Here is an 18013-nt window from a genome sequence, read left to right as displayed (position 1 = left end):
ACTGTTAGCACTCTAATTAGATTAAGCTTAGAGCTCGCTTTGAAAGCTGCTTGTCGATGCTGAGTGGCATACCTGTATGAGTTTACACTTGTCTTCATGTTTTCTATTTTCCCCTAGGTGCTAAAGTGCTAAATTCTGCAGACTGTCTGTCAGATGTGTCTAGTGGCTTGGACTCAAGCGTTGGCCTGGAATATGTTGCTACATCTGTCTTGTATCACTTGCAAGTGCATTAAATAGTCATATAAAAATCGGCAATATAAAATTCCTTAGGTGTTCCCTTTGCCTCTCGCTCCCCTTCTCTGTCTCAGCTATTCCCCAGCGAAGGCTCTGTTTTCCCTTCCCCTCAATCCCCTCCCCACCTCAAATGACCTGGTCTCCTAAACCAGGCAAGATCCTGCGTTTTTTCCCCCTGCCTTCAGGGGATATTGTGTGTAGGTGTTGGGAATAACTGGAGGTCGGAGACTTCCTTACAATTAATTCATTCTTGCGAAATTAATTGTAGCAATAGCACGCAATATATGTACACCAAGAATTTCAGTTTTTGTGAGGGCAGAGGTAATAAGCGGGAGATCATCCCACGAGTTCTTGTGTACATTTCATTGTGTTGATGTGTTTTCTGAGCTAACGATGCCTTATGCACGCAACGCTTTGAGTACTTGAATGTTAAAATACAGCCAGCCCGACTCTGCGTAACTTCGCCTGTTGAATGGGAACGCTGTCCTTTTGCAGCTGACGTAAATATTTATTTATCTAGAGCAATCTTTTAAATGTTCTGTTCCATGTTTTTCATCCCCTTTACTGCTTGAGAGTATTTTATTTATTATTAATTGAAGATTTTCTCCGCATTACTTTATAATTATTTAGTAGGAAATGTAGCCTGGCATCTGGAACTATCAGGGGCATGGTGTTCTAGAAAAAACTTCAGACAGGTTTTTTTGCCCTTCTGCTCTTCCTAAGTAGTTTTAAGACAGAATTAGATAATTTTATGAGTAAGATTACAGAATCCCACAAACAATCACCGAATGGATGAGGTTGGCAGGGATCTTTGGAGACTGGCTAGGGAAACCCCTTGCTCAAGCAGGGTCACCTAGAGCAGGTTGCTCAGGGCTGTGTCCAGTCCGGTGTTGAATATCTCCATGGACTGAGACTCCACAACCTCTCTGGGCAACCTGTTCCAGTGCTTGACCACCCTCACAGTAAAAAAAATTTTCTCTGTTCAAGAGGAATTTCCTGTGTTTGAGTTTGTGCCTGTTGCCTCTTGTCCTGTTGCTGGGCACCACTGAGGAGTCTGGCCTCATCCTCTTGACACCCTCCCTTCAGATACACACTGAGAAGATCTCCACCTCAGCCTTCTCTTCTCCAGGCTGAAGAGTCCCATCCCCTTTCCTCATAGGAGAGATGCTGCAGTCCCTTCATCATATTCATTTATTGTCTTAGCTTTATTTTCCAAGAAAAAGCAGTCACTTGTTGATCTGGGACACCAACCTCAATTGTTTGGTTGACTCCAACCTCATTCCTTTCTTTTTGCCTCTTCATCTTTTTCGACAGCAGTCCTTAGTCCTTGATATATACCTTATTTTTTCAGCTACTAGAATAAGTTGTAGGTATCGTGTTTTTAAGAGATTCTCATTAGTATATGACCAAGTATCTCCTTATGCCTTACCTCCAAGTATCTCCTTATCACAAATGTAATGGTAAACATATTCAAAACTGTTTTCAATAATTATCAATATTTGAGGTACTTTTCAATTTAGAAGAGCATCTTGATTTGTAGGAAGCATTATGGATTCTGGCCATGTTTTGCTGAGATTATATAAAAGTTTTTTAATGTAAAGTGAGTACCAAAAAATTTTTTCCTGTTGGTAATTTGATGTAGTTGTGCAGTACTTTAAAGCTTGTTGGTGGGAGGCTACAGCTTACACTTTTTTCTCAGATGCAATATTGTGTTTCATTATATTTCTGTCCTGACTCCTGGTAGTATTGCATTAACCTCATCTGATGTTTGATAAGTTTTTTACTGATGAAAAAAGCAAATGGAAACTTGACATCTTGTAGAAAGTATTGTTTTCTGAGCCTGGGTTAACAGTACATCAATTCAGCTTTCCTGCTGTTGTCCCTAATTAGATAAGCATTCTACAGAGCTGAAGCCATTTATCTCTATTACTTCAAGAAAAAGATTTCTTTGAGAATATAGTTGCTCTTTTCAATATTATGTTAAGATTTCCACTCACATAAATGTCTGATATCTCTTATTTTTAATAAGTGGTCAGTCATTTTACTTGAAACAATATCCTAATCAGTATAGAAAACGCATGTATTTTCAGCAGGCAGTATTAAGTGGTGCTGTAGACACTTCCTATCCCAAAATGTGCAAAGAAGTTTTTTGTTAATACGCAGCAAAAAATCTAACTTCTTTTGACGTGCATCAATGTTTGCATGTGTTGTCATTCTTGAGAGAAGATAACAGCCAAATTCACCTCATTTAGTTTAATACATATTTCTTAAAGCATTTCCTAATTCCTCTCGGGAAGCTGTTCATTCATCCGGTTCAAGAGATATTCTTAAAATAGGGGTAAAAAAAAATCTGTTTTAGTGTTCGTTACCTGTTTCAGGTGGTATTATCTGAACTTAACCAACCTAACCAGTAATGTTGGAACTGAAAGTCAAATATAATTACTGAGGAAAGTAGTCTTTCCTGTACATAGCTTTGGCTAGAAACATGAAAGAACCTCAGGACACCAGGGTGGTAAATCTATTTTTAAAAGAGAGCATTGCTATTTAATGAAATGCTGAGCCCAGGGAATGCAGTAAAGGGTAATCAGAGGCACTTATCACCTTTGACAGGCTGCAGTATTTCTTGCGGCTTTGTTTCAGCCCATAACTTCTTTCTTCAGTAATCAAATTCTTTCTGTACCCATTTCTACGGAAAACATTGAACTTAAAAAAAAGAGCGCAATAAGAAAAAAAAAAGCATAGCTGGATGGAGTGGGAGAATATCAGATCTGAAATATCTAGACTCCCTAAACCAAAGCTCCAAATCCCAGGAGAGTTGACTTAGTCCTTTATCTTTTGCAAGCTAGATAACCTGAAATCTAGGCAGGATCATTAAAGCCCCTCCACTGGCCTGTCCGTGAATCACTTTACTGGTGTTCAGAGCACGCTTATTGATGGTCTCGTTAAGCTGTTTTTCAAGGACTGCAAACAGGAACTCTCTAATCTGTGGTAAACACAATATTCTACCAAGCATAGACCTGCCACAGCCAGAAAATAAAAGCGTTGTGGAGGAAATCTGAGCCCCCGTCATTGCCACTATTTCCATTATGTTTTTCAACCCTGAGAAACATTAGATACGTTAGAGTAAAGGCTGTGGTATGTCAAGGTTGTGCTGGTTTTCACCAAGACAGTTCTCAGGCTCCATAGAAAGGTGAAATTATATTCATGAAAAGATCATGTGTGTTGCAGGTTGATGAACAGTTGGAAAGAAACCATTAGAATAGGCGCACGGAGATGGTTTCTGGTGCAGTGTGATCAACATCGAGACCTGGATGTTCAGGATTCCCCCTACCTCTTAAGCCCATTAAACTAGTGTGAGTATAACTCAGCATCAGCTGATGTCTGGAGAACTGTCGAGAATTAGCTGTGACCTAGTGGCAACACCGTCGCTTTTGTCAATAATATTTCCTCTCTTAGAAGGTCTTTTTAAAGCTTCAGTTCTTTGCAATTTGGAGTGTCTGCTGCTTTCTGACCTTGTGGATAAGTAGCTTGAAGCTATTTTTAGACCTTTTGTGAGYGTATTTGTGTGACACTCACTTTTTTAACTTTGAGAAGCCAACGAGCTGTTTACAACCTACTGTTAAAGAGTCAGTGGTCATAGCTCAGCAGTTAAAACTGAATTCTGTTTTGCACTTAAAAGCTGAGATTCATCCTTTTAAGCCTTGTGCTGACTTAATGATTCAATACAGGTATATGCTTATGGGAAGCGGTATGTGGCTGCCTTGCTCTGGCTGCATAGATTTCTTCCTTATAAAGAACAGGTGTAGTTTATACCAAGGATCTTTATGCCATCTTTTCCTGTTTTGATGCGTTTTCATTTCTGACAATGCAATTCCAGGCATAAACCCAAACCGCAGCTATCTTTAAAATAGTCTAAAATTTGAAGTACGGGTCAGTAATGTAAGCAAGAAAAAAAAGATGTTGCAATTATCCCCAAATTAATCACTTCATTTTCAATAAATTCAGAATTAAAAATCACCCTTGAGAGAAATTGATGTGTAAGATATTGGAAATGTCTTTCTAATTTTTTTTTTCTCATAGTATTGTGATAAGTTTGTCTTGGAATCTCATAAAATAGTTTGGTTGTTCTACCCACAGTATTTGATCAAAGTCTAAGATCTTCAGGTATTTTTCTACTAATGAAAACTGGCTGTGGAAACAGTGCTTTACATGAATGAGCTCTGTTCTCTTTGTATATGGTTTGCTTTTGATGCATTTTAGTGTTAAATAAGTATGGTTTTCTTTTGTGAGCGATTGCCCTGCGTACAATGTTCCAGCAGGGATGTGTGCGTTTCTGACCACTTGACGCCGTAGACTTTAACTTCTCCTGTACTTTAGGAATGAACTAATCCCCTTAAAATTCCTGGGCACCTCCTGAAGGTGTAGTTTGGAGCAGACCTCAGTGGAGCAGCCTTTATCAGCTGCAACAGAAGGAAAAAAAAGTAGGCTTCATCTGCTTGGGAGGTGCTTATGGCCATGAGCACTTTTGCCCTTGATGCCGTGCCATACTGCTACGTGCTTTCAGGCCACAGAATTAATCCTTCAGTGAGCTGTGTTGGCCAAATTCCAGGAGAAGTCCGATGTTTCCTTGCAGCTTCCTTAAAACTCTGGTAGGACTTCCCAAGAACATTTTGGAAACTTTTCCTTGGCAATGCAATTTCCTTAACAGAAGTGTGTCATCCATCTGCCTTATTGAGATGGCATTATTCCCATCCGTAGCATGTTACGTACCACACAGCTGCTGTTGCAGTTGACGTGCTGAATTAAGGCAAAGCTGTGTCGTTACTTTGCCGCCGATCGTGGTGATGAGCACGTCCTGTAGCTTAGATACTGTTTTCTCAGAAGCTTGAGRGATGAAGCACTCTGTTGACAAGAAACCCCACTGTGGGACAGAGCTGGAGAACAGGGAGAAGCAGTTCCTTTTTTGCGGCAAATATAATTAAAAACTTCCATGCACTCGCAAAGCATTAGATTTTTTTGTGCTTATACATTTGATACTCATTACTATTTTAAATTTGTCCTTTTAGCTTCTTTATTTGATCTTATTGGTTTGGACCCAGACGTGAATGTAACCATTTTGTTACACTTCCTCTCCTGAATTCAGTTTTCACTTATATCTATGCATTACATTCTGTATTCTGTATTATTCATTATTCATGGGAGGGGACATATAAAGCGAGGATGTAAAAGGAAAATTATTAAGATTCTAAAGGTGAATGATCAAAACTGAGGATGCATTAATTTTAGGATAGCAGAGCACGTGCTTCATGTTTGAAATTGGGAGCTGAAGTTTTGCTGTTTTTTCACTGGAGTTCAGGCTTCTAAGTACCAAAGTAACCTTAGAAAATGAAGTTTGTCTTAAGTCATTAGGTGTTTTTGAAAATAGCCATAGGCCTAAGTAATGGGCTATGCTGTATTGTATAAGTAATGCTCTAAAATGCCTCTTCACAGAATCACAGAGTAGTTGAGGTTGGAAGGGACCTCTGGAGATCATCTAGTCCAACCCCCCTGCTCAAGCAGGGTCACCTAGAGCACGTTGCACAGGATCGCGTCCAGGCGGGTTTTGAATATCTCCAGAGAAGGAGACTCCACCACCTCTCTGGGCAACCTGTTCCAGGGCTCTGTCACCCTCACAGTGAAAAAGTATTTCCTCATGTTCAGATGGAAGCGTCTGTGTTTCAGTTTGTGCCCGTTGCCTCCCGTCCTGTCGCTGGGTGCCACTGAAAAGAGTCTGGCTCCATCCTCTTGACACCCTCCCTTCAGATATTTTTGTACACATTGATAAGATCTCCTCTCAGCCTTCTCTTCTCCAGGCTAAACAGGCCCAGCTCTCCCAGTCTTTCCTCATAAGAGAGATGCTCCAGTCCCCTCATCATCTTTGTAGCCCTTCGCTGGACTTGCTCCAGTAGTGCCACATCCCTCTTGTACTGGGGAGCCCAGAACTGGACGCAGTACTCCAGATGTGGCCTCAGCAGGGCTGAGGAGAGGGGCAGGATCACCTCCCTCSACCTGCTGGCAACACTCTTCCTSATGCASCCCAGSATMCCATTGGCCTTCTTGGCCACAAGGGCACAYTGCTGSCTCATGSTYAACTTGGTGTCCACCAGCACTCCCAGRTCCTTCTYSGCAGAGCTGCTTTCCAGYAGGTCARCCCCCARCCTGTACTGGTGCTTAATAACATGTACTGGTACTCTTAATAACATGTTTTGTATCAGTCCTGAGCAGCGTTTACCCCAGCTCATCACACAGCAGCACAGCCATGCCCAGCAGCGTCAGGCCCAGTTGATATCTGATACGTCTGGCATGGGAAGAATATTACCAGTATCTCCTTTTTTTTTCTCAGTCTTCAGATGAAAAGTGTTGACACACACTTAGCRTATCTCAAGATTGCTATCGCTATCAGTTTATTTAAGCCCACTTACGTTCCTTCTGAATGCACAGTGACTTCAGTAGGATGGGACMTTAATCAGGAATATTCCGGATCATGACCTCCTCAGTAGGAAAGAAGAGAATGTCCTGAAACCCACTAATGGAGTGATGTGCGAGCCAACGAATAGGTGTTTAACAGGCAATGACTGCATATACACGGGCTTTCATCRTGGGGTTGTTTAAACCTAGACTCTAAATCAACAAGGACTATTCTTACACCAGTGCTCCTTGTTTTTTGTTTCCTAGGCTATAACATGCATGTCCAAGTCAACTTCTTTCTTGTATTTCCTCTTGTAGTTTTATGTGAGGTCTCCTTTTCTGGGAAGAGCCAGTCATCCGTAATTGCGCAGGAGAGCTTCTTGCCTTTTATCTGGCATTATCTGAGAGTCTGCGCAGGCCTGACTCCTGTACAATGATATTTTGAAGTACGCGGTGACATTAGACAGTTGGTTATGTCTGTGCGACTTGCCCTGAATACATGCTCACCAAAACAAGCCCTGGTTTGTGTCTTCTGTATCCCCTCTCGCTGTTCTCAGTACTGCCTTCAACTGCACAAACTCATTTACTTTTGATCCTGTGTACACAAGAACTCATTTATACACATAATTAACATTTTTTTTTTAATCATTAGTATTTTTAAAAGTCAGCTGAAAGGTTATTCTTGTGGTACTTATATTTCAAAGGCAATTTAAACCACATGGCTTTCTCTGTTTTCTACATTTCCATACTGCTCCATCGAGTAAGAAAATCACATTACCTCCTTTTCAAGCCTTCCATTTGAGTTTGGGTGCTTGTGTGAAATACACAATAAACTGTGTGTGGCATTTCTGATAATGAAATAATGGTTAAACCAGGGTTTCTAAGCCTGGTTGGCTGTTTTCCAGTGGGATAGGAATTTTCAGGAGACAGAAGGTCATATATTTGCTATTAAAATAGTATTGTCTAAAGAGATACAGCATGAAAGGAGATAAACAGCTAAAAAGGGAGTGACTTATTGGGAATTACTTGAAGGAAAAGTTCGATTTGGCTTAAGGTACAGAGGCTGTCCCAGGTTTGCAAAACCATTTGCCTCTCTTCATTTTCAGAATTAAGTTAGTTCCAAGAAGCCATTTGTGCTTAGAGTCATTAATTCATATCTGATATTCTGATTAGGAGCTTTAGAAATAATTATTGGTTTTAATGATCTAAACTATATTCGATTGTTCTCAAAATGGGGTGAAGATGCCTTATTTTTTGCCAGGTTAGGCAATATTCAGAAAGCGAGACTCTTGAAAAGCACCTTGGGGAGAAGTAAGTGTTGCTATTGCTGCTCCTATGTCTTCTGTAGCCTTGGACAGTCACTCGTGTCTCCCTTCTAGAGTAACTTTTGATCCCAACTTGCATTCGGACTCCTGAAATAGCTGCCAAGGACTGGACCAAAGTGCCTGTGCAGTATTGCAAGGACCAGGCACAGAGCATGGGTGAATTGGGTAGTCTGCGACACGCACAAGTCAAGTAGTAGTTTGCTGAGAACAGCTGGAGATGAAGAGCCTGAAAGCTTGTAGATGATAATTGTTTGAATATATATATATTATTTTATTCCTTTTAATGTTGTTTGTGATTGCAAGCCAAAATTAGCATCCCTGCTTATTATCACTCACATGAGAGGCAGCAATTAAGGTGGTGATTTGATAGTGATTTCTCTAGTTCTRTGATAGCATATGGATTTGCATAAGGGAACAGTCCAACTGATAAAATGTGTGTAAATACCTGTTTGAAGGATATTGCAAATAGAAACTACTCTTTGATGACTTTGTGCTCAACTGTGTGTCATTAGTGTCTTGTATATTAATGAAAAAACCCTGCTATTTAACCCATTTCCTAATAATAACTTGATTTACAATTAAGAAAAAATACTGTTTGGGTGCAAAGGTCGTATGTGTGTGTGTGAGAGAGATGTGCATAATTTTTATTAATAGYGCTGAGCAGTTCATTGCTGTGGAGCCTGCACACCTCCTCGTATAAAGCTTCCTTGTTCTGACCGAAGAAATCAGAAAACAGCTTCTTCATGCCCCTACTCATATTTGTGAACATTATACTTGGTAATAGTTACAAGATAAGCTCTGTAGAGCAAAACTCATTCTCTACTGTACTGACACTTTGTTTCCTTAAACTAGTTGTGTCCTGTTCCTTGGCAGGATAATTGAAGTGTGGTTTCACTGACAAGTCTGTTGCTTCTGGGACTTGAGAATCTGTATAAAATCTATATAACATCTCTATATACCACCAGAATCAATAAGGCTGTGGCAAAATAAATACTTTAAAATCAGTGGACTGGACAACTTGTGTACAAGAATCTTCAAGGAACTAACTGAGGAGCACTGTGAACAACTCTTGTTATTTTTTAAGAAATCTTGAAAATGTGAAGGTCATGCCTATGGGAGAAGAATACAAGTTACAGGTCTAGGAAGGGAAAYGGTTTAGGGAAACAGTGACTTGGAATGGAATTTGGTTATCACAGTAAATAATCTCAAGGTGAACTTTTACTGCAGTGCCCTGGGAAAAAGGGCAAATGTTATCTTTCTATATAAAGAGCAAAGAGGAGCAAGTAGGAGAAGATTAATGAATAATTCACTGTGAGTGTAGTGCCTAGTTTTTTCTTGAAGTCATTGTCCATGTCTGAATAAGTACATCTACACAATGAGTGTTCATGTATCCTATCATTTTGCCCCAAAACTTTTGAATCACTTTCTTATGCAAGACGTACATAAAGCCCTGTGGCATGTCATTTCCTCTCATCTAATCGTTGAGATGTATTTCCTCATGTATGAGTGGTTTCTCAGTTGTGTAGTCTGTTCTGGGTTTTTGAGCACTCTCTTTGGTTTATCTCCGAATTTTGTTTTGACTATCGTCTCAGTATCTGAAGATGACCTTTCAGCAATGTGCAACATGTTATGGTCCCACTCCCRTAAAAGAGAAGCACATTGCCATGTATGGTATGATTTGCTGGTAATTTAAGCCTTTTCTCTGAAGAGAAAGTGAGTTGATGCTCCAGGTGTATCACGTGCAGGAGGTCGTGAGATCCCTCAAAGTATCCTGGTCTCCTACCTAGGTCCTACGCTGACCCMACTCTACTACGCTTGCACCATGCCACTGGGCCCCTGGACCAAGTATAACCAGCAGTGTGGGGATGGGACAGAAGCCATTCTGTGAAGTGATCCGATGGCCATTCCCAATCACGGTGCTCCTTACCATCATTACTTCTGGTTTCTTTCGGGGGTTACAAAAGCAGAGACACTTGGCATTTTTGTCGCATGTTCCTTGCTGATAGGCGTGTGCAGAATCAGTGTCAAGACGAGGGCTGGGACATGTGAGCACGCGGTTCCTGTCTGCGTGTCCAGTTCTGCAGCACACTCCTCCGCTTGAGACTGAAGGAAGGATATTCTCTAAACACGACGGAGATTATTACAGTTATTACAGCTGTTTGTCTCTGGTTTTGAGGTGGCCAGAGAAAGGCTTCTTCTCCTGGGAAGACTGAGAGAGCTGGAGTGAGAGCTAGGAGTGATGGTAGACTTTGTTTTTTTGGATTTGCTTTTTACATCTGGCACAAAATTCCGTTTTTTTTTGAATTTACAAGTTTTCTTTTATGCCTTCTACCAATACAAAATTACACAAATGAGCAACTGAATCTGAACGTATGCATCTTGAAATGTATTTCTCCAATTATTAAAATTCCACTGAGAGAGAGGTAGGAGGTGCAGCATGGCAGTATTCATCCTGTCATTATAGGATGGCAATCCATATTTAGATCAACTGTGATAAATAAAAGTAAGATATTCATCTCAATCTTCAATTGCTATAGTGCTGAGCCAGATATTATGCTTTCCCAGATATTTTAATGGAGTGAATGACTATTGATTGTTAGTCTCTCATGACCCCTGCAGAAAGTGTTGTATTTATGGGGTATGCTATTACCATCATTATTATCTTAAATTTCTTATTTCATTAAGTAGCTAACATTTTTGCAGCATGGTGATTGCCACAAAAGTCAAAATCATTTAACGGGCAAGTGAACAAAGAGGTAAGTTATGCCTCTTCATTTCCAGCTGATGGTTTTCAGATCTGGATTTAGGAATTAAAAAGCCAGATTCTCAGCACACGTAGTACAGTGGCATTTAAACAGAAGATTTATGTAGATAACATTCTTTGAACAGTTTTTCCATTTTCAAATATTACCTTATATACAGTGGAACTATTCTTTCCTGGTTTAACTTTTTATCATCTGAAATATTTTGGATCAGATAAGTAAATGCTGTTGAATTTTACAGCCTTCAACACTGTAGTTTGAATTTACCTTCACTTCAGTTACTTTAAATAAATAATTAAGCTCTAAATGCAATTTTTTAAATTTAATTGACCTTTCAAAGATTAATGGAAAGATTTATCTTTTGTTCTGCATAGTTCAGATACTAAAGCAATCCTTTTTCTTTATGAAGTCAGTTTTAGGCCAGGAGGAGACATCATTACTTAGGGTCTCTTGAGCTACTTATTTTTTTAAGCTTTACTGAAATGCATGCAATACAGATTGCAGTTCTAAAGCAGTGAAATAATTAGAAATAAACAGGAGGTAATGTTAAYTTGGATTACGTTTCCTCCTCATTTTCATCTAGTGATATGCAGTCATCTCATAAGAGATTTGCTTCTTGAGGTCCCTTTTAGCCTGTGAATTATTATGTACCGGGATGTGATTGCTCTGCTGTTTTGTTTTTTTATATCAGCTGCATAACTTGTATTCAGGGTGAACTATGTGTGCTTGAACATTATGTTATAAAAAGGGTTTTACTGAGATTGTACCGTGGAAGAATCAGGTGAGTTTTTTTAAAAAAGTTGGCTTGTTGTTAAGCCTTTTAATATTCTCTGCAGTTTTTACCCCTTAGAAGTGCAAACAACAGGATCATCTTCACTTCTGGCTTTTCCTGAAATTTATTTAAAGCCATTAACTCTACGGGGCCTGTTCATAAACCTAAGCATAAGTCGTATTAATGTGCTCTGCGTCTGCGTCCCTGTTGTCTCCTTCATGAAAAAGGAGGATGAGCAGGAAGCGTAATATTGGATCACGTCGCAAACCGCCTCCTTTCGGCTTCGTTATGCAAACAGCTCACCAGCTCCTCGGCGGCTGATAGCGCTTAAATAGGCCGTTAGCCACGAGGAAGAGGTTTTTGGGTCCCGGTTATGTCATCTCGTGGTGCAGATAACTGAATAAGCACCGTCTCTGGCTTTTTCACTCTTCAACCCTAAGCGGCGGTGTTTTATTTCCATGCCGAAAGATGAAATCAGGTTAGGGTCAGCACGCTGCTGCTCTCCTTTTAATTCCCTCACTGCTTTTAACCCTGTTGGGTGAGCGTGTCATGTCACGTTTTGCGTCGCGGGATGTGGAAAACGCTCACGATTAGTCATGAGGCCATTTACAGGAAGGCTTTTTTCTCTCTATAAAGTCCTTTCTGCTGTGCATTTTGTTATCGTCACAGAATAATATTTCCAAGAAAGTCGTAACTCATTTTCTCCAAAGAAGTGAACTGAACTGTCCGGTGTCTCCAATCATCCTGCAGAGTAACACTTCAGATAACTGTCACTGAAACGCCTGCTGCACCGTGGGAAGATTGGTCTTTTTTTTCTTCCGTACGTCGTTACGCGTCCGGGGGACACGAGACGGTGCCGTGCAGACATCCCGTCGGCATTGCCGYGGCGCCGACCTTTTCCTCCTCGTTCAGTGAATTTGTCTGTGAATAATTCGCGTYGCTGTAACAACGGTCGGCTGTCAGCGTAGTTGTCCCCGTGGCTCGGGCTCGTGCCGGGGCAAAACCCGGCGGTCTCAAACGCGATCGTTTCGTTATTCGGGAAAGCTGTCGCCGCTTTATCCCTCTTCCCGCATGAGCAGAGTTRGCCACAGAGGAACAAAACCTATTTTCCATTTGCAGCGTTGGCTATTAAATATTTGTACGTAACGCAGTGTTCTTGTACAAATATCTTCCTGATTTATTTAAAGCTCTCCCTGGAGAAAATTTGGAGAGCTACCTGCAAGGTAAAGTAGGTTAAGATGAAACTCCAGCCCCTTTTCCCGAAGCGAGTAGATGTTTCAGTGTTTGGGTTTTAAGTTGGGCGATGGTCAAGGCATCGCCTTGCTCTGCCTTCTGCTGTTTTTTAGGAAAAAGCCTGCGTGATCTCCATGGGCCACTTTAAATTTGAAAAAATCCTTCTCTGTGTAAGTTGTAAGCCAACGTCCAGCTCATCTCTTTTCTCTTTGAGTCAGCCAGTTTCGGGCATTTGTTCGTCCGTCGCTTAGTCCCTCGCCGGTGAAACGCATCTTTGGAGATGGGAGAGATCATCACGTTGAAAGTGAAGTGGAGGAGCTGTGCTGGTTTAGGTGTAAATCAGTAGTGATGAGGGACTGGTTTAGGTTAAGGTACTTAGTCTTTGGTTTGATTTTGATGGAAAGCCTTCCAGTCTACTGTGCGTTGCATAGGCTGAGGACTAAATCCTGAAGAAACATCATTGACACAAAACAGAGACCAAACTCGATACGAATATATTTTTAGCAGAAGCAGCAGCAGAGTACTGAGCGCAAAAGGCATCTGTGTTCAGGAGAAAGAGCTAGAATTTAATTTTACCCTGCTTTACCTTGAGTGTAACTGTAGTCCTGTAAAATTTTATTTATCTCCGTTACTTCCATACGGTCTGCCTACAACTGTATTTGTAATATTGTGTTACTGGTTGTACTGTGTGGTATTTTTCTCCCCACACTTCTCTTTTTCTCAGACCTCTTTGCTTTCTAGCAGACAAATATGCGGTTGGGAATTTTTTTTCTTATATCTTTTCATGTAGTATGAGGTGTCGCTTGGCTAAATACAGTCTACACAGTGTAAAAATAAAACGTGGTTAAAAAAAGTGAAAAATGAGTTCTGACCACTAGATGAAGGAAGAGGCAGAGCTGCCAAGGAGCGCTGTTCACTGCACTTTTCCATACCTTTGAGCTTATTAAAAGTTATTTCAAACCGAGGTATACCATGGACTGTTGTCAAGAAAAAATCTAACTGTATTCCCTGAAGCCGACGCGGATCTGTTGTGGGCTATTGGGGAAAAAGTGCTTACATGCATATTTAATTTCCGGCGGGGAAAAAAATTACCATATTGCCAGTAATGATCCATTAAAGGAAGACTGCTGTGTGAATGCCTTCAATTAAATATTAAATATTGTTAAGCTAAAATGGTTTTCTAATATATCATTCACTGAGAAAAGTGTGCCGCACTAAATAAATGAGCAGTTTTCCAGGTCTGCTGGAAGATGGGTTCTGAACGTGTTTGTTCGGAAATGAAAATAATCTGTTGTTTTAATACGAATTTAGGTAACTAATGATGAGTATTTATGTTAGAATTTAAGCAATACCGTATATATATTGGAAATCAAGCATGGGTTTGCATCTGGTTCTTTACCACAGAGTGATCTCAGAAAGAAAGGCAGAAATGATTTAGCGATATTCCAGTTGCATCTCTGTCTTCCACCCGCATTGCCTCTAAAAAATCTGGGAAGCTCAACTGGCATTTGCCGACTTAGGTCATATTTATATGCCAGTAAGAAGTGATGTTATAGTCATGTTTTCCTGCCTGTTTTTTTTTTTTTTTAATCCACTCTACAGATTCTATCTAGGTGTTTTTCATTACATTCTTTATTTCTGACGTGATTCCCGCAGTTTCAGTGTTATACATTTGGTAGTTCATTTTCGCTTTTTTATATGCCCGGCGTTTGATGGTCTTTGCATGTAAATGAAGAAACCGTAATGATCTCTTGCTGCAGCAAAAAAAATAATGAAAACAAAACCACCTCTCAGAGAGGCATAGATTAATTCCACTGACTTTTTTGATTTTTAAATGTGAAGATCAGCGATGATGCAGTCTGCAGAGGAGGCAGCTTGTAGACACGGTACTTGTGGCACCGTCGTCTCAGTGCGGTATTTGTCCCTTTCAATGACGAAGATAGTTGTGCAACGTTAACAGCTTCTCCTGAGATGTTTCTTTTTGCTCAGGGTGAAGCATGACCTGCCTATTCAAATTCATCTTTCCACAGCAGACTTTATAAGCTCTGGATTATTCCTTGCTCATCCTTTAAAAGCCTCTTTTTCCACTTTCTGTTAGGGTCAACATCCTCTTAAATGAATGCTAATTATGCAAAACCTGTCTAGTTTGGTGGGATTTTAAAGCACTTTCCTGTTGACTTCCATTACCGGYGTTTTCCTTTTGGGAACGCCTGTGGGACATGTTTCCCTCTTTGATATAGGTGGAAATAGAGAAAAGGAGTAATAGTAATGCTGCTGTATGATGTGAAATGCCCTTCCCGTACCTCCTCTTCGACTGTAGTTGCACTCCACCAGGAATGGTTTTCAGTGCTGGTTGCTTGGTCTTCTGTTTTCCTTAAGTGCAAAGTTGTCTCAAAAGCTATGTATTTTTATTCTTCATTAACTACTTCTCTGTTTCAGCCAATTCAAGAAATTAGAACTGTTTTGGCAGCACAGTACATTAGATCTTCTATAGCTTAATAAAGCACACCAGGAGCATTTACATGCCAAGAGGAAAAGCGGATGAATCTCTGTAGAGCCACAATGAGGTCAGCTGGTTCCAGCTGCAAAACAAGTATCTTGTGTRCTGCTCACTAAGGCATTAAAATGTTGTCTGATGCTTGTTTATCTTACCATCTTTAGTAGGCTTTGGCTCCTGTTTTTGGTAGTGTACATCATATGGCTCCTATGTCGTTACTTTTTGGGATAGATCCCACTGAGCCCAGTCCACTCTCATCTTGTAGTGATTGGTTTCACAGTGGTCTACAGAGGTTTCTGCAGAAGTCCTCTCTTTAAAGTTGTTACAGTGAAAATTCTTTTTCTTTCTTTCTTTTCCTTGCGCTACAGTATGGCTATCCAAGTGGACAAGTTCAATTTTGAGAGCTTCCCAGAATCCCCTGCTGATGGGACCCAGTTTGCGAATGCAAAGCAGCTGGAAGAAGAAAGGCAGCAGGCAAAAGGTCTGGAGATTAACAGCAAGCTGGATATTTGCTGGAAAATTATATCCTTTCATAAATACTTGCTTTAAAAATACATAAATAGGTACCCTGTGACACATTTTGTTTTATAATAACTGTATATTATAACTGTATATATATTATATATGTGTGTATGTGTATGTGTAATGTATATGTATTATAACTGTATATATGTTATTGTATAATAACTGTATAGCAGTGTTACTGAAAAGAAAAGTAATTAGAACTATGAAGCTTATCATAATTATAGACTGTTTAAGGTTAATGGTGCTGTATTTTATTTAGATGATGTTTGGGTTTTACTGTAATGTTTTTTTCTGAGTCATTGAGCCTGCTCAAGCCCTGCATGTTTTTCACAGCTTTTAGGGAACTGAGGAAGCATAGTGAGGATTGATGAGTAGTAGTTTTACAGGGTCAAAATTTTCTATTCTCCCCCACACTCTGTGAGTGAATCACACCCATAAAAGATACGTTAAATGATTTATAGAGCTTTCATATATTTAATGATATTTGAACAAATCAGAGCATATTAGAAATATTTATATCCAATTCGTTACAGATCTAGTAGTATAACTAATTTTAGGCAGCCTTTGTAAGGCTTAAAAAGGATTTCAGTGATGACTTAGTCATGAAAATCCTTAACATAGCCCCCTCCAAATCATGCTAAATGCAATAAAATATTGCCTCATTATTATTAATAAGGAAGTACATTAAGAAGATTTCATATACATTCAATCTGCAGTTAAAATAAACCATTTGTTTTCCTGTAAGTTTCGTGATTTCCATAAAAATTCTTGTGCGAGGCTTACCAAAACTACACTTTTCCATGATTGTCGACAGGGAAAAGCGGTGTGCAGCCAGCAGCCCGCCGAGCCGGGTTTCGGTACGCCGTGTCCTTCAGGAGGTTTATCTTTTTCACTCAAATCATGCCCAAATTCGCATGATTGTAGGTGGCATGAAGTGAGAGAGAGTGGTAATAAAATCGTGATTCATCTTTAGCGATGCCTTATTGTGCTTTTAATTGTACTTTTATCTAACGATCTGAAATGATTCTTCATTACTAATTATTAAAACTGCATAAAGCTGTACATGGTTAGTCAAAGGCAAGACTTGAATTATAAATGAGGTTCCTAAGTGCCTGGTTCCATCCCTGTGCGCTAGGCAGCATTTCAGAAAGAATTTCACTTATGCAAAAATGWCAATATTTAACCAGAACTCACTTAGAAAATTCCTCTGTTATAGAAGGATGTAGCTATTCTTTGATAACCTAGTTGAATTCTTAAGCTGGAATTGAAGCCATAGCTGTAATAGTTTTATCAGGGTGTAAGAATACACCCTCATTCATTTTTGTTGCTGAGCAACACTGTTAACATCCGTTCTGTGTTCGGTATTTAAACCGAATTTTGCTACCAAAACGGTCACGGCTGATATGTAAGTCAGTACCGAAGAAAACTGATAGGACAATTCATGAATTTTATCTGTTAAATTCAGTGCAAGAGTTAGTTTCTATGTTTCTAARATTTTTTTTTGAATGTTTTCTTTGTAACTAGAACTAAAACTAATGTAACGTAAGGCAACGAAGCGTGTGTGTGTCTGTGTGTAAAAATTATTGAAGAAACTTGTACATTGTTTTCTAGATTTTATGTCCCAACTGCAGTCAGTCTTGCTCATCCTTTCATTCCTTACAATAGCATTTAGATTTCAGCCAGCAAAAAAAACCCAATTCTCTTCTCACTTCTACAACTTTGATTTTCACAAAACTTTGAGAAAGTTTCTATTTCTGAGACATCTGTCCTTCTGCTAGAGCAATTTGCAGCTAGCAAGCAGAGTTGATTTCAGAAAGACTGATGGACAGCTTAGCTGTATAAGCTTTGTTTTCCTTCAGAAACCAGTCTAAATGCAGTCAAGAGATAAAAACTATTTATTTGCATAAATACTAAGCTGTGTTTCTGCTTATATTCCTTACCAGAGAAGGCATTTTTGCAAAGGCCTTTTGTATGGGAAGACGAGGTGATCTCTTAGGTGTCTACCGTCTTCAAACTACTTTGAGCTCTCCAGCTAGCCTTTCTGTGCCAATATGCCTATATAAGCGAGAGGAATGTAGATTTTAGAAAACACAGTTCAGATAATTTTACTATAGGTAATCATATATTATTTAAAAGGGAAGGGATATATTATTTAGTTTATTAGAAATAAATAGAAACCGATGTTTTTTTCCATCAATACAATAAAATGGAAAAATGA

At 39.6% G+C, this 18013-nt stretch overlaps 1 protein-coding gene across 12 annotated transcripts in view; it reads left to right on the top strand.

Annotated features, from left to right (window-relative positions):
* TRAPPC9 (trafficking protein particle complex 9) overlaps positions 1 to 18013 on the top strand; it is a 460967-nt gene that overhangs the window by 205221 nt on the left and 237733 nt on the right. For 9 of the 12 annotated variants that reach the window (XM_026058552.1, XM_026058550.1, XM_026058548.1 and 6 more), the window contains one exon: positions 15639 to 15792. In XM_026058552.1, the coding sequence (XP_025914337.1) occupies positions 15639 to 15792 (154 nt within the window). The remainder of the gene's footprint in view (positions 1 to 15638; positions 15793 to 18013) is intronic. The other 3 variants (XR_003252299.1, XR_003252300.1, XM_026058558.1) reach the window with 1 other exon arrangement.

The sequence above is a fragment of the Apteryx rowi genome, unplaced genomic scaffold (assembly GCF_003343035.1).
Source record: "Apteryx rowi isolate R43461 unplaced genomic scaffold, aptRow1 scaffold_148, whole genome shotgun sequence".
Classification (NCBI taxonomy): domain Eukaryota; kingdom Metazoa; phylum Chordata; class Aves; order Apterygiformes; family Apterygidae; genus Apteryx; species Apteryx rowi.
The sequence above is the reverse complement of the archived record's forward strand: the minus strand, read 5'-3'. Positions and strand labels throughout refer to the sequence as shown.